General features: G+C 54.7%; 1 protein-coding gene across 2 annotated transcripts in view; it reads left to right on the top strand.

Moving 5' to 3' along the window:
• RALGDS (ral guanine nucleotide dissociation stimulator) overlaps positions 1-22720 on the top strand; it is a 55831-nt gene that overhangs the window by 7671 nt on the left and 25440 nt on the right. Inside the window, exon 1 of one of the 2 annotated variants that reach the window (XM_042052067.1) lies at positions 6398-6689. The exons of the other annotated variant lie outside the window; for it this stretch is intronic. Within the exon in view, the coding sequence (XP_041908001.1) occupies positions 6567-6689 (123 nt within the window). The 5' untranslated portion in view covers positions 6398-6566. Of the gene's footprint in view, positions 1-6397; positions 6690-22720 lie in introns of those variants that run through there. 2 annotated transcript variants of the gene reach the window in all.

Here is a 22720-nt window from a genome sequence, read left to right as displayed (position 1 = left end):
CCTCCAGGCTGCCAAAGCCACATCTCTTATCTCTGGAGCCTGGGGTTTGCTGTCTGCCAAGTGACGGGGAGCAGTGGTGTGGATCTGCAGATAACCTCTTGGCCATGGGTAATGTGGGTTAAAGCACGTGTGAGGAGCTGGGGCTGTTTTAAACAGCACGAGGAGAGCAAGCTCCAGGGCTGGGGAGACTGGAACCTCCTCCACTGGGTTTGTTTAAGCTCCAGCTAAGCCCTGGAAAATGTGCTGAAGGGAACAGCCCTGCCCAGCGCTGGGGGCTCGGCCAAGTGGGTGAATTAGGGGATGCTCCATCTCTGGCGAATGCTCCAGACTGTGCTGTGCTGAGCACCAGCTCTGATTGCCTGCAGACATGTGCCCAGAGAGATGCCCTGGCCTTGCTGCCAGCCCGGTCTCACCACAGATGGCTGCTGCTCTGGCCTGTTGGCAGGTGGAATAAATCCCTGTGGAAAAATCGTGATTGGTAACAGTGGGGATTGTCATGGCTTGCTAATACCCTCAGCTCTCCGTTCCCCTGGCTCTTTCTCTTCTCCAGCAAAGATATTTGCAGTGGGAAGCACCTGGTCCTGCTGCTGGGCTGGTGTGGGGACAGCTGAGCCTTGCTGGTCCCTGCAAGGTCAGTGTCCAGAGCTGGCCCTGGAGGGGACAGGATGTGCTGACATTTGGGAGCTTATTCTTGGCCCCAATCTGCCAGTGCTGCAGGCTCCCCTGTCAGGCAGGTGTTCTGGGAAATGATGAGGCTTTTCCTTAGGTTTGGAGCTGCAGGGGACAGCGATGGGCACGTGGCAGTTTGTGGCATCGTCCCACATCTGTGCAGCGCCAGCTCCAAAGCCTGGCATGTGTGCCCAGCCTGGGCAGGGGGGCAGCCGTGCAGGGACACAGACAGCCCAGCAATCCAGGCACAAACACGTGTGGGCCCTATGCCAGGGATTTCCCGGCAGTACAGCCACGCCCGGGTCTCCCTCTCGTGGTGCACGTGGGGTGGGGACACCGCGGAGGTGTCATCGAAAGGGTTTCATCTGGTGGCAAACAGTTTTGGGGTGAACCAAGAAGGGGTGGTGGGACCAGCCACGGACTGCAGGGAGTCGTGTGGTCCTGTCCTCCTCCTTCCCTCTGGCAGTGGGGTGGAACGGGGGGCAGGAGGGAGCGGGGATCTGCCCGGGGACGCGGGGTCCTTCCCCACCCCACGTGTGAGCGGTTCTGGAATGGCTGTGTCGTGGTGGAAGGGCAGGAATCCCCTCCTGGAGCAGCTCTGCCCACCCGGGGGCTGCTGCAGCGGTGTTCCCATCCCGGGCTCTGTCCCCACCTCCGCAGGAAGGGAGGTTATGGAAACTCAATAAACTGTTGCCATGACAGCCCCGAGCACGGCCCCCTCCCGGTGCCGTACCCACCGTGACAGCTCGATATTCCCAGCTCCCCTGGGACTGATCTCAGGCAGGGGCTGAGGCTGCTGGATCGCAGGCAGGATTCCCTGCCGGTGCAGGGGAACGGTCTGGGAAGCAGGAAGGAGCCGTGTGGGTACCCGGTGTTCCCTTTCCTAGGTGGGAGCGGTACTCCTGGTCCCCTGTGCATCCTCCCCAGCCCCAGGAGCACGGCAGGTCCCCGTTGCTGCGGTGACAGTCTCCATGGAGACCGGTCCAGCACAGCTGCATCCCGGGGACCACGACAGAGGAGGCCGTGGGGATGCATCCCCCTCCCCACGGGGACACGCTGGCTCCCGGGGTGCACTGTCAGCCCCCAGGCGAGCGTGGAAATGGAAATCCCTCAAGTGGCAAATGTGTGGAGGAATCCCAAGGAAACTAATTGGTTTCCCCCCACCCCTCCTTTAATGCTTGTTGGCTTTCACTCCACGCTGGTAATTGCTGCTCTGCACCTATTAAAAGGCCGTCTCATGCTTCGCACGGGCTTGATTGTGAATTAATTTTGCATACGTGTCTATTCTGGGGAGCATGGGAATTTATTCAGGATGCCGAATGCCAGACGGGCTTTCCAGAGGCGTGAGGTGCGGCACAGGCTGTGCCTGCTCTCAGGAGCGACTTCGAGGGAATGACAGTGGCTTCTCCAAATAAATGCCTGAAAACAAGGGTGCAGATTCAAATCAATGGGATTTATTCCCACAACTAGTTTGGGACAAGACATCGTGGGTGCTTCTGTCTATCCCATTTGAGATTCCTCTTAGGTGCCGAGGTGCCTTTGATTTTCCCTGGGAAATAGGTATCCTACCTGCTCATGGTCTCCTGGAAGTCCCACCAGGTTCCATCTCCATATCTGTGCCCATACCTGCCTCTCTAAATCTACCCACAGGCCTTCTGTAAATGCCACAATTCTCCAGAGAAACGCTGTTGGGTTGGGATTTCCGTGGTTTTGAAACCAGGTTCCCTCTTTCTGTTACCGAGAAGTGTCAAAGGGGAAGAGCTATTGGGATTTTCCATTTGCCATTTACTCGTCATGCTGCTTTCTTTCCCCTTTGCCTTTCTGTCAGCCTTGCACAGTGAAAATAAACCAGCTGGTTTAGTGTTATTTCTCTCGAGTACCGCGCTCTGGCGCAGGATGCTGTGATGTTTGGGCATGGAGTTGCAATTTCCTTCGAAAAACAAACTCGCCATTGTTACTCCTGGGGAATTTCTTTCATTTTGTGGAGGTCTTTGATGCTTGAAATCAAGCACTGGAGTCAGTCTTCCTTAGGGGGGCTTTTGTGAGTCACTGGGTGCAAGGCATTCCCAGCATCATGGGAGAGGTTGGCCGCTGGTTTTTGGAGCATCCCAAATGTTCACACCATTGCAGCAATCCTCCTGTGCATGAGTTTGTCCCTGAAAGCTGCATTCACCTGTGCAGAGGTTCAGTCGTGGTGTGCTCAAAATGATGTTTTTGCAAGGTGACAGAGGCTGTTTGAACCTTAAGGAGGGGATGCACTTCCCAGTGCAGGAGCTGGTCTCTCCCTGAGGCAGCAGCGGAGCAGTTGGGGGCAGGATGCACCCAGCACAGGAATTACAATGAATTTGCCCTGCAGTTGCTCTGTTCCTGCCAAGACTCTTACTGGAAAACAGCATTTTCCCAGTAATGGTTGCTAAGCACTGAGGTGTCATGATGGGCTTTATCTGCTCAGCTGGAGCTGCAACAATAAAGCTCCAGTGCAAAATGAAGCAGGGAAACATCAGTGGCTGTGCTGGGGCTTCCCTGTCCTCCAGAGGCAATACCAGGAGGAGATTCCTCCTTCACCCAGGCAAGGCTGGCCCACGCTGCTATGAGGCTCCAGCAGCAGCTCAGTCCTGTGCCAGTGGGGATGGCTCCGTGCACAGGGATGGTTTCGGTGCTCGGCTGCTGTTGCCGGCAGAGCTGGGATCGTAGCACGGTTTCCACTCACGTCAGCCAGACTGGAGGAGCAGGAGGATGAAGCTGTCATTTAGAAATCTGCGTAGGATCATCCTGTCTGGGCTGGTTTGACGGTGGGGGATTCTTTGCTTTGTATTTCTGCTGCAGATCTCCCAGTGGGAAAGGGTTCAAAGCCACTCTGGGGGCTTCTGCTGAGGGACCGTTACCTTCCCCGGTGGCTGAGGCAGGTGGCCAGGCACACTGGTGGGTGGACATGCATGAGCTGGCCCCAGAAGAAGAGGGGAAGGTTTCACACCATGTCTGGGGCTGGGTGAATGCCCACAATATCTGGCTGGCTACCTTTGACCGAAGCAGTCCATGCACAGCAGCTCCCATGTCCCGTCAATCCACCGTGTCCCATTCCTGTTGGTTTGAGACGGTTCTCTGGAGCATCTCTTCTTTTGTCCAACCTCTGCTGCTGCTGCTTTGCCTAGTGTCCCTCCTTGCACTTGGAGTTTTGCTTTGTTTCACAGTCTGCCCATGTGGTTTGTGACTTTTCCAGAAGGATTGTCCCTTTTGGCATCTTTATGGCTGCCAGGTGGGATGTCGCTGGGCTCTGGGGACCAGCAGAGCAGACTGAGCCCCTGCCAGAGTTGTGTGCTGTGGGGTGGCAACCTCTGAGTCTGTCCCTAGCCCTTGAAGTCCAGGGAAGCCCCGGAAACCAGGGCACCAGCAGGTGATGAGACTCCCACACCTGCACACCTCCTCTGCAGAGATTCCAATTCCTGTGGTATAGATCAGCTGCTGAACAGGTTGATGAGTTCCTGGGAATGGTAGCCCTTGGAAATTTTGGCACTTGAGTGTGAAATCTGTGTCCTTCTCAGGATGTTTGGAAGCTGCAATCTCAGCTGAACAAGCCCAGCTTGTTACTGGAAAGTTGTTGTTGGAAAGCCGAGCTCTGCTGACCGGTTGTTGCAGGCAGGTGAGTAACCTGAGCTGGGGCTGAAGCACAGGTTTGAATCACCTTTCCTGGAGCCAGAGCTGTGGGCACTGCCTGTGCTGAGGGCAGGGTTTGGTGCTGGTGAAATATGGGACAGTCCTCCATGGGAATGCGCTTTGCATTGAGTCACCAGGGAATCATGAAGGAGCAGGACAGACTGCCTGTGCCAGGGAGTTTCCAGGGCTGTGGCACTGCCTCTGTGGCATGAAAAGAGTTGCCAAAATTCTATCAGTCAGCAGCTGAGGCATGGCCCTGGAAATTTTGCCTTGTCCACGTGCTCCAGCTGTGATCTCCCCTCTCTCCTCCCCTGCAAATCCGTTCCTGGGGCTGCTGCAGTGCTGCTCATCTCGGCCATATGGTGGATAAAAAATCTGCCTAATTTCCAGTTAAAACTTAATTTATGGTGGGTTTATCCCTATTTGGTCCCGTTCCAGGCTTGCCCATTAGCTCCCATTCCTGCAGCATGTACGGGCTGGTGTTCTCATCCTTGCATTTCTCCCGGGAATGATGGGCCAGACCCCGCTCCAGTCCCACACTCTGCCCCGGCTGGGAAGTGGCACGGAGGGTCCGTGTGTGTGTGTGTGAGACCCCTCTAACCCCGGCGTCTTGGCTCTGGCTCCTCCGCGGATGAGTCAGCCCGGCGCTGGCTTGGCGCTGAGCGGGGCTCGCCAAGCCCAGCTTACGTAACGCCGCAGGAATGCCTGGCTCAGCGGGGCTCCTCGGCTCTGCTCCGACACCCGGGCGTGCTGCGAGCCGCGCTTGTGGCCCCGGGCAGCGGCTGCGTTTGGGAAAACCGGGAAAAGTCTGCACGGTCCCAGACCTTTGCCCTGCAAGAGAGTCCTCAAAGTAGCACCCACAAAACCACCCAAAAGCGCCTGCCTGGAGCAGGGTCTGTTCTCCCTATTTATGTCGCTCCTGCCGGGCCCAGCTAGAAGGGCAGCTGTAAGGACATAAACTCCTGTTTGTTTGAGGGCAGTGGGGATTTCCATTGGCCTTTCGCCCCGGCCCCTCTGTTGGGTACATAGCTGGCCCCAGGGGCCCCCCTGGTTGGGTGTGAAGAGATGAACCCACCAAAGTGCTTCTCTAATGCTGCCCCCGCTGGGAAGAGACACCCCTGGGTGTCACCCCTGTCACTGAGCCTGGGCTCTGCAGCTGCTGAGGGTGAGGTGATGGCTCATGGACTTGGCCCCAGGTTCACTCTTGTTTGTGAGAGCAGTAACCTCCGTGTGATCCATGTCTGCAGGTGATACATGAGTTGCTCCACGTCGAGACTCCCATTTCACTGCTACTGTTGGTGAAAATTCTGTAGGAAGGTGCTTTTGATAGCAAACCCACCCCATTTTGTGCCATACTTCCTTTAGCAGAGCTCCGGTTTGGATTCGCAGGTGCTCTGGTGGGAAAGGCAGCCGGGAATGCTCACCTGGGCAAAACTTTCCATGCACAATTGTCCTACAAACGAGGTGGTCGTCAGTACTGATGGGCTCTCAGTGCCATGCTACATTCCCAGCGCCATAAGGTCCCCGAGCACTCTGTGGATGTGAATTATTTAAGCCTCACTGTGGTCCTTGGAGTACAGGAAGGCGTTGAGCTGAAACTGCCTCTGACAATGGAAAACAGGGATGGGAGAAGAGATGGGAAGAAAAGCGGAGGCTCCAGCTCCGACCATTCATGCTCCCCCTGTTTCACACCCCCTCATCCTTCCAGCTCTGCCTGTTTGCCTGTCACAACAGCCAGAGGGAAATGCTGTAAGTGCTGCAGACGCGGTCTGATCATAATCAGAAACCAACAGCAGGCAGGACCTGTTGTGTGTCTCCAAGACAATGCGCGGGCTTGGCGAGTGCCACGCATGTCGATGAGGCTGGGGAGCTCCCGGCGGGGCCGAGCAGCAGCCGGAGCCAGCACCGAGGTTATCCCGAGAAAAAGGAGAAGCTGGGGGCCGGCAGGGAGCCGGGGCAGGCTGGCCAGAGGCTGCTTCCCCAGCCTGGGGAGCGGCGGCGGCTGCACACACGCACGCACACAGGCGCACTCGCTCACACGCGCGCACGCTCAGCTCCCGGTGCAGCTCCTCGCCGCTCTTTGATTCGCGAGGGAGGAAACAAGACCTCGTAGGAGCGGCAGAAGCAGCAGCTGTTGGCAAGATGCGCTGACAAAATTGGACGGGGAGAGAGATCTCCAATCGGTTTCGCCGCCTGGGCTGGACCTGCTCCTGGGAGAGGAGCGGCGGAGGAGAGAGAGGAGGATGAGCAGCCCCTCCATCCCCGGGAAGATGGAGGCAAAACCTTTGTTCAACGTGCAGAAGGCTCTGGTGCAGCCTGTGCAGATGTGCATGTTGGATATCCCCCTGAGCGTGCAGGATGACGATGTAAGTACAAGGCAAGGGAGCTGCCAGCCCGGGGCCGGCTCGGGGACACGGTGGGTGTGTGAGGGGCAGAGAGGTGCTGTGACCCCACCCCGGCACCATCCGGGGGTGGTGAACTTCTGGCAAAGTTGACGATGCCAAGAGCTGGCACCGCCTCCAGATGTGACTGTTTCCTCTCTGGTGTATTTTGAGGCAGACAGTGGCGCTTGCCAAATCCAGGGCACCAAAACGAAAGCAGGGGTTTGGGAGGGAGGGGAAGCCTTTCTGTGTGCAATAAGAGTCGTGTTGTAGCTCGATGCGAAAGGGAGTGTTTGCTGTGCGTGTCCTGGCTCTGCTGCCCTGGAGTGGCTGGCGGGTGTGAAAGCCTGGGAGGCAGCTCTGCCTTCACACACCTTGGTGGCTGCCCTGCCTGGTGTCACCGTCCGTGGGCATCGGTCCTGCCCTCTCGCTCTGCTGCGGCTGCAGGGTTTGGTTCACGATGCAAAAACTGGTGTCGATTGCAGCATTGAGGCAGAGCTTTCCCAATGTGGGTCAGGGGATTCCTGCTGAGGGCTCCCCTTGCTGCCGTAACTCTGCCCCCCACAGAAAGACCCCCCGAATGTGACTGTGCATGAGGGACCGTGGGATAAAGCTACTGGAGAACCCAAAAATCAGGGGCAATGCTTTTTAGGGCTGGTGGGCGGTGAGCGGTCGGTGTCGCACCTGTGTAAGGGTTTTGGGTGTGATCCAGGTGCTGTTAAAATTTGAGGCAAAACTTGCTTTGATTTTTGGAGCAGGGAAAGCCCAGCTCTTGCTGTGTGTGCTCAGGGTGTGTAGTGTCACTGCAGGAGCCTTAAATCTGGATTTTCTCGATGGCCACCAACTGATCTGTCACAATCACTGTTACCTTCTCCTCAGCATTATGTGTGTGTTTAAAGAGGTGAAATGACAGCACAGAAAGGAGCCCAGTTCCCTTAGAGGAGGCAGTACTTTCCTGCAGGGCGGTGTGTTGGATCCTGGCAGGGTGGGGAGCCCCAGCCCAGCATCCTGAGTGTCCCTGCAGGCACAGGGGACTTGCAGGGAGCCTCCTATATTTAGAATCACCCCGGGGGGCTTTGCCAGAATCGGCGGTGTTACTGCACTAATGAGGATAATGAGGATACCTATGACGGCCACTGCGGAGCTGCCGGGGTGTGCCGGGGGTGGGCAGCGCGCCCCGAAAGCGCAGGTGCCTCCTGCAGCATTCCTGGGAAGGAGGGAGGGAGGGCAGCCGGGCGGTGGGAGGTGGCTGGAGCCCGGGATGCAGCGGGTGAAGCCGCGCCTGGGTGCTTTATTCTCCTTCAGCTCGATTCCTAAGCAGCAGATTTCTCCGGGCTTGCGGCAGGAGATCTCCATTCCTGCTCAGCAGTGCGATCTGGTGCTGGATTTCCCTGCGGCCCCTGGTGCAGCGCGGGGGATCCTCGGGGTTTGCCCGGCACAGGTGGAGGCTTCCCTGCTTCCCTCCCTGCTCTGGGCATCGGCTGGGAGCGGGCACGGGGAATGCCCTGGCCTGGGTCGCTCAGGGACCTCTGCTTGCTTGTCATATTCCTGTTTTTTTGCAGAAAAGGGAAATAATTTTTAAGAGGGCTGTGCAATGTGTTAGTGCTGGGGGTTTTTATTTGGTTGGTTGGGTTTTTAACAATTTCTACGAGCTCTCTGGAGGCTGCTGGGTGACAGCAAGTCCTGGCAGTTGTGTCACGGTGAGGTACCAGTTGGTAACTGGCACATCAGGGTGTCCCCAGCCCTCAGGTCATGGCTGGGGCATTAGTGCAGGACAGGAGAGGTTAGTGCTTCCCTGTGGGAACTCAAACTGCCAGGAGTCACATTGGGAATTGGTCTCCAGCATCCCCATTTTCACATTTCCCAGCCATGCTCACATCTCCCAGCTCTGGGCCCACAGATGCTTTCACCCCCTGCCCTCTCCTGCACTGGGCAGAGTGGGATGAAACCCCCAGGGGCAAGCACTGGCTGGCAGTACCCACGAGCAGGAGGTGGATCAGGGGCTGCTCTGCCTCTCCATGCTCAGGCACCGTTCCTGGAAAGCGGGGGCACAGCAGGCCCCATCGCTGGCAGCTCCGTCTGCTGCAAAACACAGCCCGGTGGGGAAACGCCAGCAGGGAAATCCTGAGTGGCATTTTTGTCTGTGGGGTGATGGGGAAACTCCTCTTTCAGAGCTGAAATATTCCCTCAGCCAGGCAGGGTTTGGTGTCTCACACCCACCCGCAGGTCCCTGCTCATCTCCTGCCGTCGCTTCCCCGGTCTGCGTGGGCAGCAGGGAGGGAGCAGCGTTGGCATTTCCCCCTCTATTTCAGGACTTTAATTTCTATTTCAGGCTCATTAATTTCCTTTCTTCTTGGAGATGGCACAGGCAGGTTGGGAAAAGTTATGGGGCTGCGTTACCTGGGGCTCTTCTGCAGGATCCTGTCCGTCAGTGTCCATCACGTCTGGGACATCCCTGTGGGAAGGCCTGGCTTGAGAAACGGGCTTTCCTCCTACTGCAAATCCATTCACTGAACACACAACTAACCTTTTACAGGCTGGATTCCCAGAGACTTTTGACTTCAAAGCCCAGGTTGGGACACCCCACAAAAACATGAACCTCTGGCTCAGGTCTCTTCTCCCAGGGCTGCAACTCTGTTGGGTCAACATCTCAGATTCCTGTTTTTCAGGGAAACTTCTCTGCCCCTGCAACGGACTGCGTCTCCTTTGGGGACATTTCCCCAGCTGGCAGGGGAGCCCTGGAGGTGCTCATGCCTGTGTTCAGTGGGTGGCCAGCTGGAAGGGGAACATCCCCCCCAGGTTCCCCTCAATGTGGTGCTGTGTATCAGGCAGAGAAGGCTCTTGTTTCTGCCTCCCTTGACAGCTTTCAGTGGGGTTGTCAATCCCCCCTTTCATAATTCAGCCGCAGCAGTTGCAAAATTGCCCGGGCTGCCTCTTTTGCTATGATGGGGAGGGATTTCCAAAGCTTTGCTAATAGAAGAGCAACAGTTTCTATGTCTGGGAGATGGGGAAATCAATGAGCAGGCTGTTGCAAGTGACATAACGGCTTTTTGTGGCATCTCAGGCAGTTCCCTGACATGATGGAGCTTTATGGCTCGCTGTTTGTCAGCTTAATTGGCGACATCCACTCCCTGCCAGTGCGAGCCCGCGGGGCTGGGAGGGAGCGGTGAGCCGATGCCCCGCGGGGGTGGGATGCTGCTGCCCGGTCCCAGTGCATCCCTCCTGCCTTGTGGGTCGGTCCACCCACGGCTGGGCATCCCAGGGCATCCCAGGCTGGTGCCATGCAGCGGTCACGGCCCTGTGTCGTGATGGAAACCAGTGGGAAAGCCCCCCTTGCTGCAGTGCCCGGTAAATGCGGGTCAGGGAAGAGCAGCACAGCCGGGGGCTCTCCCAGCACTGCTCTCTCCGAGCTGGACATTTGGTGACGCTCTACAGAGTGAGAAGAAATCGGGAAAATCTCATTGTCCCGCTTAGGTACTTGCATCCTCCGGAGCCTGTCCTGCCGGCCTCCCCATCTTTGCCTTCTCCCTTTCTCCTCTGTGATGTCCTAGTAAGTGCAGTCGGTTTGACTTCAAAGTGGTTAGCAAGTATTTTCCACTCCAGTGAGCTAATTAGTTAAATTACATTTCACATGCTAATTTATTCCTCTAATATTATTTTTTTCCCCTCAGCATACTGAAATACAGGCGAAGATAAAAGCTTGGTTTGACCTTAGAGCCAGGCTCAGAGGAGCTGGAGATGGGAACAAATTATTAGTTCCCAGGTTTGCCGTAGCACAGGCTTATTCCCTGCCGCATTTGAGACCTCATTCCGTGGAGTTTTAAAGAGTTTTAGCTGCCTGCAACTCAGGTATCCTGGGTGAAATGTTGTCCTCTGGCACAGAGAAGGAAAACTTTCAGATCAGCAGTAACGAGCTACCAATTTCCGGCTTCATTGTTCCTGTCTGCAGCACCGGTATCACCTTGGAGCGCTCCATAAATAGCTAATTAATCCTTGCGGGAGTGGGTGGGAATGGTGTTACTTCCCCCATCGGGGCTGGAAAGGCTTTAACTGGGAGTCAAGCAGGGACAGGGAATTGCTGCTGGTGTCAATCCCAGGTTGAAGCCGGGGTGAAGCGATAGCTGCCAACGGCCCCGCGATGAATCAAACTATGCTGTGCCTGTATCAAAGGCTGTTTCTTTTCCACTGCCTGCGTATGGTAGATGTTATCGAGAGGGAGGAGCTGAAAATGAGCTCTAGGACCATTTCCTGACCACAGTTACAGTCAAAAACAGCAAATCCCTCCATCCCTGCCCTTGGCCAAACTTTCCTTTTCCTTCAGGCAAATCATCGCTCGGTTTCTTTGCAGATAATGAGAAACTATGGAAAAAGACTCCCAGGTTTAATTCTCATCCGTGAGGGCAGAGATTTAGGAGCATGCTGTAAAGTCTCGGGATTTCTGGGAGGGCTGAGCCCATCGCTCACCTTGTGTACATGTGCAGCTCCAAGCCTGTGCATGCCGTGCTGCGGCGTGGCCCTGCAGCCCCCGGCGCTGTGTGGAACCCCTCTGCTGATCTGTGCCTCTGGGCTGGTTGTCTCAGTGCTGGGGGAGGGTGCCAAAGCGCTGCCCCACGAGCCAGCTGCACGTGTGAATGTGCGAGGCCATGAACACTCTGGTTTGTGCCTCTGCTGATGCCACCCCAGGAGCTTTTGGGGTGGTGGCAATCCCGGTTTTCAGCCCTTGGCGAGCCTTCAGAGAGGGAAGAATTGATGTGATGGCTGAGTCTTTACACTGATTTAAAAGGGATGGGGAAAAAAGTCCCTGATTGCTGCTGTTTGGGTCACCGGTGCTAAAACATCGAGTCTTCACCTGTGCCTGTGTTCACACACTGAATAAACATGTGAAACACAGCCCTGGGAGTGCCAGGCCAGTAATACCAGGGTTACTACAAATAAGCAGGTAGCAGGATGGTGTTGATGCAGACAAGAGTTGCTGAAGTGGAATGAAAACACAGACCTCTGGAGCCTCAGCCAGCGTCCGACGCAGCTCCCTGGGGTACAGCCTGTCTTGGGGCTCATTCTGGCCGAGGGCTTGTCATTATTGCCTGAACTCTGTCACCTCTGGGACATCCCATTTGCAGGTTTTGAGATGCCCAGTGCTCACTAAACTTCTGTGCCTGGCCCGTGTGTGGTCACACCAGTGGGTCTGTGGTGGATACCTCACGTGTGCCACAGCTCCCCGTGCTCACCAGCACTGCAGGGGCTGGAATTGCCTGACCAGCTCTCACTGCTGCCCTGGTGGAGTTGCTGGTGCAATTAAAGCTGTGCTAATTCTCTGTGTATTGCGAGGCAGAAGGAGCCGACGTTTCCAGTAATTGTTCAGTCAATCTATTTTCAATATATTTTTATAAGTGACCTGGCTGGGTCTGTGCTTGTGAGAAAACGAGGTAAGATACCCTGTGCCACATCCTCGACTGGTGCACATCGAGGTAAACCCACTGAATTTGGTGGCACCACAGCCTGTCTCTAGCTAAGAACACGATGTTCAAGGTGACCTCCTAGAGCATTTCTCTGCTTCTTTGCTCTTCCTCTCCATCCTTCAGCACCAACTTCTCTGTCTGAAGCTTGAGAGCAATGTGAGAATTTGCTCCTCGTGCAGCTTTTACTCCGTAGATGTGGATCTCCCAGAGGTACACACTCTGCCTCCTGCACTTTCCCTTTCTTCGGTGAAATGGGATCTCTTCCCTGCGCTTTCAGCTTTCTCTCTCTCTGCTCTCAATTTCCATCCCGAGGATCCCGTGGGGACCCTGGAACTCGGCAGAGCCTTTCTCGTGGCTCCAGGCTCTGCCGAGGCAGCTGCACAGGCAGGTCCCGGTGCCCATGTGCTGCTGGCAGGAGCTGGCTCCATCCCTGCACCCGGGGCTGGGACCCTGACTCACGGCAGATCGGCCACGGAGCAGCTGCCTCCTGACAGTTTGATTCAATAAGGGCCCGTCAGTGCAATTTGCTGTCATCTGTCACCATGCATCGGGCTCAGGGCAGCGCCTGCAGAAGCAGCTGTTGCAGGAGTGTGCCATGAGCGCTGCCAGCGCTGCCCGGTGCCCACGTGTGCTCAAATAAGGCAAATCCAGTTTGCTGACTGGCTTGGCACAGCGCAGGCCGTCAAAGGCAGGTTCTTCGCTGCCTGCTTTGGGTCTTTGCCAGAGCACAGGGACAATTTGCCCCTGGCTATCCTGCCGTCCCTAAGTGGAGGTGGTGAGTTGGAGGTGTGGGTGTTCCCTGCCCGTGGCTCCATCCTTCCTCTGCACAGCCTCCCATTCTGGATCCTGCAGCGGGGCTGGAGCAGGGACAAGGCTGTCATCGCTACAGCCATTGGTTTGGAGTGTGCCAGCTGCAAACACAGGGGAAATGGAGGTTCTGCCCCATTCACAACCCTTAACATAACAGCAGAGCATGGGTGTAACCCCGGGCATCTCCCATCCAGGGACTCCAGCCGAGATGGCCCTATTTAATTACCCTGTGTTTCAAGGAGCCCTGGGGCTGTGCAGCAGCTGAGACAGCTGAGAGTGGCAATGCTGAGTGCGCCTGACACGCAGTTAAACGCCGTGAGCTGGACCCTGCCTGGCCTCGGATGTGGCTGCCGCCACAGAGGCGGTGGCACCGCTCCCTGCTGACGCGAGCTCTGCTCTTGTGGTCCGTGGTGTTGCTGAAACGCCCTCCCATCACACACAGTCGCTGCTCCTTGGGCAGTGCCGACCAGCCCCGGGGCTCCCGGCACCACTCCTAAGCCAAGCCCTGGCTCTGGTGGATCCCCGGCCCCTCGCTGCTCACTGGTGTCCCTGTGCAGGAGAGAGCAGCTTGCTTTCGTTAAGCATTGCCAAGCACAGGTAGGCACTGCTGCTGTGTCCGGATAGGGCTGGATTTAGCCATGGGAGCTTCAAATACTGCTAAGAAACGACCCCGCCAGGAGCCCTGTCTGGTAACAACTCGATTTGGCCACTGCTGGCTGTTAAATGCTGTCGAGGTGCGAGGAACATCTTTGATTTCAGTGCAATTGCAATTGAAACCTCAGCACAGTCGGGGGGACCGCCAGCTGCAGCTCGGTGATGGCTCTTTTATGGACCTGGAGTGCTTTGGTGGCGTTGTTGTGGTATCAACACTGCTGGAAGGATTGGCTCCACTGCCCCACGAGTTGGTTCTCCCCAGATCCTCCTGCCTGCCCCATCATATGACAGTGGTGTAACTGAACTGGTGGTTCAGCTGGGGCAGAACTTGTGATATTTGGTATTTTTAACTCCTGGCTCCTGGAGTCATGTGCATGGCATCACTCATGGCGTCTGGAGAGGGCAGCACACGGTGCACCCCAGTATTGTGGTCCAGAGCTCAGGCTTTGGGGCATCACTTCCATGCAGATGCTGGTGAAGGCCTGACTTTAAGAACCTCAAAGGTTGTCTGCATCCAAAGTCTGATTTGTTGATTTTCTTGTGTCATCTCTGTGCAGGCATCTCCTCAGCGCTGTGTCCTCACTCCTCTCCTGATTTCTCTGGGCTTGTGCCAGGGTTGTCCCTGGGTGTGTTGGGGCTGCAGCAGCTTTTGGCAGCAGGACATCGGGTCTTTGCTCCCTCTTGACAGCCCAAGAGTGGGGAATCCCCAATCCCATCCTGCTGACAGCTTCCTTTGTAATTTGGGTGCTGTGAGCTCCCAGAGGACAGCTGGCAGCATCAGACCTTTCACCTGGGGATATTGAGGAGCTGTTTGGGATGACAAGGCTGGTCTGGGCATGACAATCTTGGTAGTGTCTGGCTGTGATGTTGGTGACAGGGCAATGCAGTGCTGAACCGAGATGAGAGGGCTTCCTCTCCTCTCCTGCCTGCCAGGAAAGCAGCACCCAAAACTCCCCCTTAATAACCCCTTTCTGCTCATCCTTCTCCCTTTAGGCTCCCGTGTGCACTGCTCTGAGAGTCAGGGGTTTTTCTTTCACCACAGTGCACCCCCAGCACTTCTCCTTCCCATACTGGAAACTGAGCGCAAGTTAGAGACTGCAACCAAGCGGGGAAGGAGGGGCAATGTGGTTTGTGGCGCCAGAGCCTGGGCTGGCCCAGCAGAGCAGCTGGGAGGCACTTCTGCGGGCTCTGGGGAGAAGAGCTGAGGGCAGAGGAAGCAGGATGGAAGAGCCGTTCCAGCCCTGTGAGGTCTGGCAGTGTCGTGGTCGTGGGTCGGGGAGCCCCTGACCAGGGGGGTCCCGCCTGGGCAGCCCTGGAGCTGTCTGGAGGCAGGAAATGGAGACTAATCCCTCCCCACCCTGCTGTGTGCAGAGCAAGAGGGAATCAAAAGCAACTGAAAATCCCGGATTTCCCTTTCTGTTTGGCAGGGAGAGATTCGGGAAGCACAAGGGAGGAGACGGACGAGTTAAGTGTGTGCAGCTCCACCTTTCCCAGATTCATCTGCACCCACAGCCCCTGGGGGGGAACTGTCCCTCCCAGCCCTCCCCAGTTATTTTGGGGTCAGTCGAAGACTTGGCTGCTGCTGACAGTCCAGCTGCTCACAGAATGGCCCCAGACTCCACCTGAGACCTGCAACACACTTCATTCCCAGGGGCCCTCGAGTGCCAGCGGTGCCCGGCACTCCTGCCCTGGGAAGGAGCTTTGTAGGAGGTGACTCTCAGCCAGGGTTGGGGCAAGGAGGGGGAAAGGGAAGCTCCCCAGGGGTTTGGCTGTTGTGAAAGATGACTCAGTGCATGCCCTGGCTGGGTGGCACCGTCTGTGCCGCCATGTGTTACGCGCCCACATGTCATGGAAACCCTGACACTGCTCCGTGTGGCACGAGTGGCATTGGGTAATGAACCATCGATACGGGTGCAGTGTTCACTGCTGAGGCTGAAAAAGTCACCCTGCAGTGGTGCTGGCAGCTCAGGAAGGGATGGATCAGGCCATGCTCTCTGTGCCATGGGAGGCAAAGACGGGAAAAGCTCCTCAGGGCCTCGCTGCTGCAGAAAGTCTGGATGAGACCCTCGGGGAGCAGCTTGTTCCACTCGCTGTCTGCTCCCTGACCCTCCTGCAAGAGCTCGGGTCGTGTTTCCTTGCTGTTTTCCCTGCAGTTAGGGGAGCCAGAAAGAACTTAAAGTCTAATTTCTTACCAAAATAAGGCTAATGCTGCACAGTGTCCCTCTGCCCGCGCCCTCTCTCCCCAGACAACTTCTGAACCCGCTGACCTGCATCACGCAGATCTGGCTGAGGGCTCGCGGATAATTAAGTCTATGCAGAGATGATGAAATGAGATGGTTGAGAGGAGGAAAAGAATCTTGTAAATGCCCCAAAACATCTGTAGCATGAGTTCATATATTATTAGACACCAGCAAATCCACGTGGGAGATGCTTCTTGCAAACACTTAACCACAAAAACATTTTCATTCTCGATTTGTACATTTTTAGGCACCGAAAACAGTCTCGAGACACAAAACCATAAGAAGTTTCAGTGCTCATGGGATAACCTTTTCATTTTAATAAAACCTGAAATTCTTCAGCACTCAATGTGATTCCCAGAGCCAAGGCTTGAAGGAAAAACAACATAAATCATGGACTCGAAGGTAAAACATTGGGAGGGTCAGCAGCAGTGTGGCCGGACTCAGCCATGGTGTGACTTGGTGGCACTGCATGAGTTTGTTGATATTTGTGCCACTGTAACTGAGGGACAAACCTGGCCCTCGGCCACTGGCATACAATATTGTTTGGAAGAGCACTGCTCCTCCACGCCAAAACCCCCACAACAAAGAGTTCTGCTGGCCACGGAGAGAGGCCCTGGAATAACTTCCCCCTCTCAAACAATGCGGAGCGGAAACCTTTTAAAGTGGTAATTACCACAGGGAAAATAATTTTTTTTAAACATCCTTTGTCTGAGCACCTAACAATACCTGGGAATACTAAAAGACTTTTCCAATTCTTAATTGACTTTTCAGCCACATCACTGTTTGTTTCATCTCTGCAACAGCTGGCTCAGAGCTGGGCAGTGAAACTTTCCCTTTCCAGCTCTTGCCAGCCCCTTTTCCTGACTCTCACATGGCCAACACCAGTAAGTGTGTGCTCAGGCTGCTACAGCAGAATGTTTTCATGTCCACTCACTGCGTCCCTGCCCAGCCCGTGGTGAATTTGGCCCAAATGACTTGGCAGGGGCCGCGCAGTGTCAGCACCGGGGTGTGCTGGCTGCTGGTCCAGCTGCCAGACGTCTCTCCTGCTGCTGCTCCTCCTGCAGCTCCTCTCCCTTATCCCTGCGGCTGTTCTGGGCCCTCTGGCTCCTCTCTTGGCTGCTCGCTTTCAATCACATCAGCTCTTCACTCTGCTGGAGCCTGGCTCCAAGGTTTCACTCCTCACTTCAGATCAAGTCAGCTTTCCTGCAGCTTCCCGACGCGTCTGGGTTTTGATTTATGCTTTCCCTGACGTTTGTGCGGTCAAAGGAGATACAGGACCTTTGCTGGAACATCCTCTTCACATCCCCTCTTAAGGAGCTTTGTTCCTGTTTAACTGGGTTTCTTATTTTCAGTAACCTCAGTTCTTTATTGGTGTTACTAACGCTCTGTGTGTGGAACACCTTGCTGTTGCTTCGCGTATTCCCATGATCTGGCATGTAAATTGTTCCACTTTATTCCTGCACTGGGGTAACTCTTTGTACTACGTGTAAATCTGTTTTATTTGCCTACCTGTAGCTCTTCAGATGAGTTCAGCACCTTTGCAGCCTGTTTGGCTCCATTTTTAAGCTGGCCTTTGGATATAATTTAATCTTGTGCAAGGTATCAACTCCATGTGCTTCTTCCCTGTGCCTGTGCTGTGGCATCACTTTTCTCTTGGACATCTCAGCAGCTCCATGGCATCATTCCCTCCCCTCTACGTGTGTCCAGGCACGTCCTTCCAGCAACAGGGGAATGAATGGTGCTGTTCAGGTTCAAGGAGCTGAGTCTGAGCGTGCCAGGGTGGTGACACAGACGCCAACCTGCACTGCTGTCCCCAGGGAGAACGAGCAGTGTGGGGTCAGAGCACGTCCCCAGGTGCTCGGTGATGCCCTGCATGTGCTGTCACCTGGGCAGAGGGCAGGGGGGAGCCTCTCCTGGCCTTCCCTAGCCCAGGAGAGAGCCAGTGGGAATAAAGCTGGAATAAAGCTGCCCTCCTGCTCTCCTGGCTGGAGCGTGGGATGTGCAGGCTGGTCCCAGTTCCCTGTCCGTGTGTCTGGCACGGGTGAGGTGGGTGTACCTGTCCCTGCAGCAGCACAGCCCACCTGCACCAGCCAGGAGATTGGGCTGGGATGGGAGCTGAGGAGGAGGAAAAGCCTCTCTGCCAAGCAAAGTTTCTCTGTTATCCACTGGGATTTCTCCATGGATCGGTTGCCAGAGCCTCTCATTTCTGGGATTCTCCTTTTACACGATTCAGCTGAACGTGTCATTCTGGCTGGTTGTTGTCAGTGGAAAATTGTACTGCCTGCCCTTGGACGTGTTTTTGAAAGGTGAGCAGAGCCAGAGCTTTGCTCTGTTCTGGATCCACCCAGGTGGTGGATGTGTGTTTTCAATATAAAATGAAATCTCACTCTTTCATTTAACTTTTCTGGTAGATGAGAAGGGCCAGCTTGATTTCAGAAATGAGTTTCCCTGATCTTCAGGGGCTACACCTATTCCCACCTTTCCTGGAAATTTTTGTGGCTCCATAACCTTTCCCCTCTTTTCCACCAGTGGTTTTCCTTTCCCTGGCTGTTCCGCAGAGAACCAATGCAAGCAAGGATGGAAATTACAATAACGGAGCACCTGGGAGGCTTGAACTCGCCACACACTGATTGCTAAGCAACACGGAGAAATGTTTTTCCTGTTTTCCTTTTCGTTGCAAGCACCTTAGGTGGTATTTGTTAAAAGAGCGGACTGAAACATTCTGGCAGAAAAGGTGATAGGGAGATAAAAGCTGCCTCTAAAGACAAACAGCTCGAGAAATAATAGTCCTTACCAGAGGAGCTCTGGTGTGTCTGCAGCGTGTCAGGCTGCAGCAGCTTAATGCCTGCTGAACTCTGCGCTCCGGGGAGCGCCTGGCTGGCGTGGAGAGCCACGTGGGAGAAGGGAAAACGCTGCAGCTCGGAGCTTTCTCCCGGTGTGGGGATGGTCCCTAACAAAACTCACTGGTGTCTTGTGATCCTCCCGAAACAGCGAGCTCTGGGTGGGCCTTGGTCCCTGCCTCCCCCTGCCAGCAGTGCCCTGCAAAACGCTGTGAGGTCTCTTGGTGCTTTTCACACCTTGGGCCCTGCTGTCTTCGGCTTTCTGGGCACATTTTAATATTACCAGCTGTATCTTGCCTCTTATTTTACTGAGTATTTTCTTCTTTGCTGAGAAGGAATCCAGGTGCCTGCCCAAAGTGTGCTGTGGTCACTTCTTTCTGAGAAAATGGCTTCATGTCCCCCCACCCCATGTGTTGTTCTTGTTCTGATGGGCTTTCAGAGGTCAGAAAGCTTGGAAAACACAGATTTTTGTTGTCACTTGCTTTGGACAAGGGCCTGGAGTGACAGAAAAGGGGGAGTGGCTTTAAAACGACAGAGGGTAGATTTAGATTAGAGATTTGGAAGAATTCCCTGTGAGGGTGGGGAGGCCCTGGCACAGGGTGCCCAGAGAAGCTGTGGCTGCCCCATCCCTGGAAGTGTCCAAGGCCAGGCTGGACAGGGCTTGGAGCCACCTGGGACAGTGGAAGGTGTTCCTGCCCGTGGCAGGGGGGTGGAACAGGATGATCTTTAAGGTCCCTTCCAACCCAAACCTGCTGGAATCCAAAAAACCTGTTGGAACCCAACCCAAAAAAGTTCTGTGATTCTACTATGGCCAAGGGGACGGTGTAAGGAGTAGGATGGAGGAGAAATATTCCTGCAAACTCTTGAGTCTCCAAGGCCTGTGGAATAATTGCGTTGCCATTGCTGAGCTCCAGGAGCTGCAGCCTCCACAGGAGATGCCGTAGCCCACCTGTGCACAGGGGCTGCAGGAAATGAAACACAGAATAGCTGGATGGAGACTTTTAGATCCTGATTGCCCAGGGATTTGCTGTGCTTCCTCTACTAGGAACTGACAGAAATTAGGGGCTTGCCTGGCTGTGTTAATGCTCGGTGTGGAGGAGAGCTGTGCTCCCGAATTAACCCGGCTCCAGATCGGTGGCTGCTCGTGGGGAGCTGTGGGGAGCAGAGGTTGCTGGAGAGCCCGAGCCAGCCTTCCTCCCTGCGAGCACCAAGAGTTCACAGTGCCTGATCTGTCAGGAAATGGCCCCGAAAAAGGCCCAAAACCTGGAGGCAGAGTGATCCAGCTGCCTGGATCTGAAATACTCAGCAGAGAATCTCCTAAAATCCATGCCTGCTGTAAGCTGTGGCAAGTGGTGGGTGGCTCTCACCTAAAATCTGGTTAAATCAGGGCATTGATCATGCTGCAAGAGAGAGCTGGGTCTGTGAGGGCTGGCTGAGATCACTTGGCCCCCAAATTTGGGGAGCAGTTGCTGCAATCTGACATCTCTGTCCAGATTGTATGAACGGAGCAGTGACATCGTTTTCCCTTCTTGCACAAGCTTTTCCCCTCGTTCTGAAGTGGAAGAGATAGTACTGGTTGTTTATCATTGTATTATTATTATTATTATTATTATTATTATTATTTAGTATAAAATTCCAGCTGAGCCTGGGCAGTGAAAATGGAAGTCTTTTCCAATTAAAATTAGAATGCCCAAAGAGTTTTGATCTAGCTCGTAATGCCTAACCTTTAGTTATTAATTCTTGTAAATACAGAGCAGTTTTCCTCTAAAACACCTTAAAAACAGCAAGAAAAAGGGCTTCCCCAGCTGCACAATAGAAGGAAGTGCTATGGGCTCCATGTTAGAGCCCGACACGGACGCGCCTTGTGAGCTGGTGCCAGAGCTTGGGACAGAGGCCGGATAATGTTGCAACTCCCACATAAAGCAGGCCAGTTCCCCTCAGAGGCTGCTGGTTTGGCTCCTTGGTTCCCTCGCTGGTCCAACAGCGAAAGCTGGAGGTGTGTGATGCTCCAGAGGGGCTCAGCTAGAGGTGGTGAGGGTGATTCCTGGCTTCTCTGCTCGGGGCTGAGATCAGCTGCTTGCAGCTCTTGGCATCGGTCCTGCTGTAGTTTCACTGAGGCTCAAAGGGAATACGGGTTTGTCCGGGCGGTGGCAGTGCCCTGGGGGCGGTGGCAGGAGCGCTGGGGTGTTCACAGGCAGCTGATGCCACGCGGGAGCAACCCCTGTGGAAGTGTTTGTGAGCCATGCTTTGGGGTGGGCAGCCCTGCTTGATAGAAAAAAGCCCCACAGCAACACTGAGCACAGGAACTGGGTCACTGTGAGTTTTGCCCTGTAGGAAACATGCTGGAAAGCCCTGCTCAGCAGCAGTGCAGGGAGATGAAAGCAAAGGAGGGCTGGAGGATGGAGCTGAGGGAATTCTCAGACACCACAAGCCTGGATGTGCCAGGGAGAGACAACTCAGGGTCCAGGCTGAGCCCAGTTATTAACTGAGGTCTGAATCTGCAGGTCCTGAAGGTCCTGACCGTAACAGATGGACCCAAATTGATTCCAAAACCAGAAACTGGCTTAGAGTTTCCAAAAGCCTCTCTGTGTTACCCTCTCCACGTTATTGACCATGCAGGAGACTGCGGCAGAGGAGCAGAGCTGCTCTGCTGTTGGCATGTGGGTTTGTATTTATCCAGCCAAGAGCTGATTTCAGAGCGGTGGAAGGACACAAACTGATGGATTTCTCGCAGTACCCAATTCCTGGGCCTGCCAGAGTCGATGGGACATTTACAGATGACATCAAAAAGCTCAGTGTGTTGTGAAAAGTTTTTCGCTGGGTTTGCCAAGTGCAAATTGATAGTGTATTTTTTTAATGAGTCACTCAAGCATTGATCGTTTTCTTAAATCCCTGAAGTCACGTGCATGTCAATTAATTGCATTTTGCAACAATTTCTAGACCTTCAAGTGTGCCGGGGGGGAACCTGAGAGTGTGATCCTGCCTATTCCCGTTCAGCTGTGGGCTTAGAGGCAAATAAGAAGCCCTGAGAAGTTATTTGTTTTGAATCTCATGATTTTGAAGAGCCTTGCCCCTGACGGCTGAGTGTTTGGGGTTAGCTACACAGAGCAAACATCCTGAACTTGGGCTCCTGACCCTGCTTTGAGTGTTTTGCTTTTCAGACCCAGAAGGTTCCCAAGAGAGGAGAAAGGAAACTGACTGGCTATTTTTAAACCCTTGCAGTTGCCTTCCTGCCTTATATTATTTATTATCCATTATCAGAAGTGTTTTTCCCCTGAAACCATCTTTAGTGGTCAACCGAGGGATGGTGAAAATTGCCCATCAAACAGAGCTGCATCTTTCTACAGAGGTCAGACGAAGCTGGAGGCTCTGGGAGGGCTTTGCCAGCTGAAAATGAGTGGTGCCGTTGTTTGTTGTGTGCACTCGAGCGGTGCCAAGTGATTCCAGGGGTGGGCTGTGATTACTCTGCCCTAAGACTCAAACATGAAGCAAAGCAGAGCCTCCCTCCCAAAGACTTCACAGCACAGAGAGGCAACACTGATTTCTGCTGGAAAACCTGTCCCTGGCTCTGATTTTGGCATGTCCTGAGCCAAGTGATGCACGCCACTGAGTTTCACAGCACATCTTGCAGTGTCATGTGGTTCCTTCATGACTTGTCAGTGGGGCCGGTGACACCTCTGCACGGAGCATCACCGCATCCTTCTGCAGTGGAGAGAGCTCCTGGTGCTGCAGGGTGACCTGGGCAGGGGTCAGGGCTGGATCCCTGTGCATGGGCAGGCTCAAAATGTGTATTGCCCCCAAAGGTGTGGGGCTGCCATGGGCAGTGCAAGGCCCTGCTGCTGGGCTGGGTCCCCTTTCCCAGGGTGTCCAGGAAGTCCCCTTTGACCTCTTTGGCTCCAGATAAAGCAGGACAATAGCCCACATTGTCCTGGCTCATCCTTCTGCCTGGTAAACTTTCCAGTTTGAAGCCTATCACAGCCTGGCAGCTTTGTTAATCCCTTCCTGCCTGGGCA

This window comes from Corvus kubaryi, unplaced genomic scaffold, assembly GCF_017639235.1.
Source record: "Corvus kubaryi isolate FWS band 111438036 unplaced genomic scaffold, C.kubaryi_AGA036_p1.0 78, whole genome shotgun sequence".
Classification (NCBI taxonomy): Eukaryota; Metazoa; Chordata; class Aves; order Passeriformes; family Corvidae; genus Corvus; species Corvus kubaryi.
The sequence above is the reverse complement of the archived record's forward strand: the minus strand, read 5'-3'. Positions and strand labels throughout refer to the sequence as shown.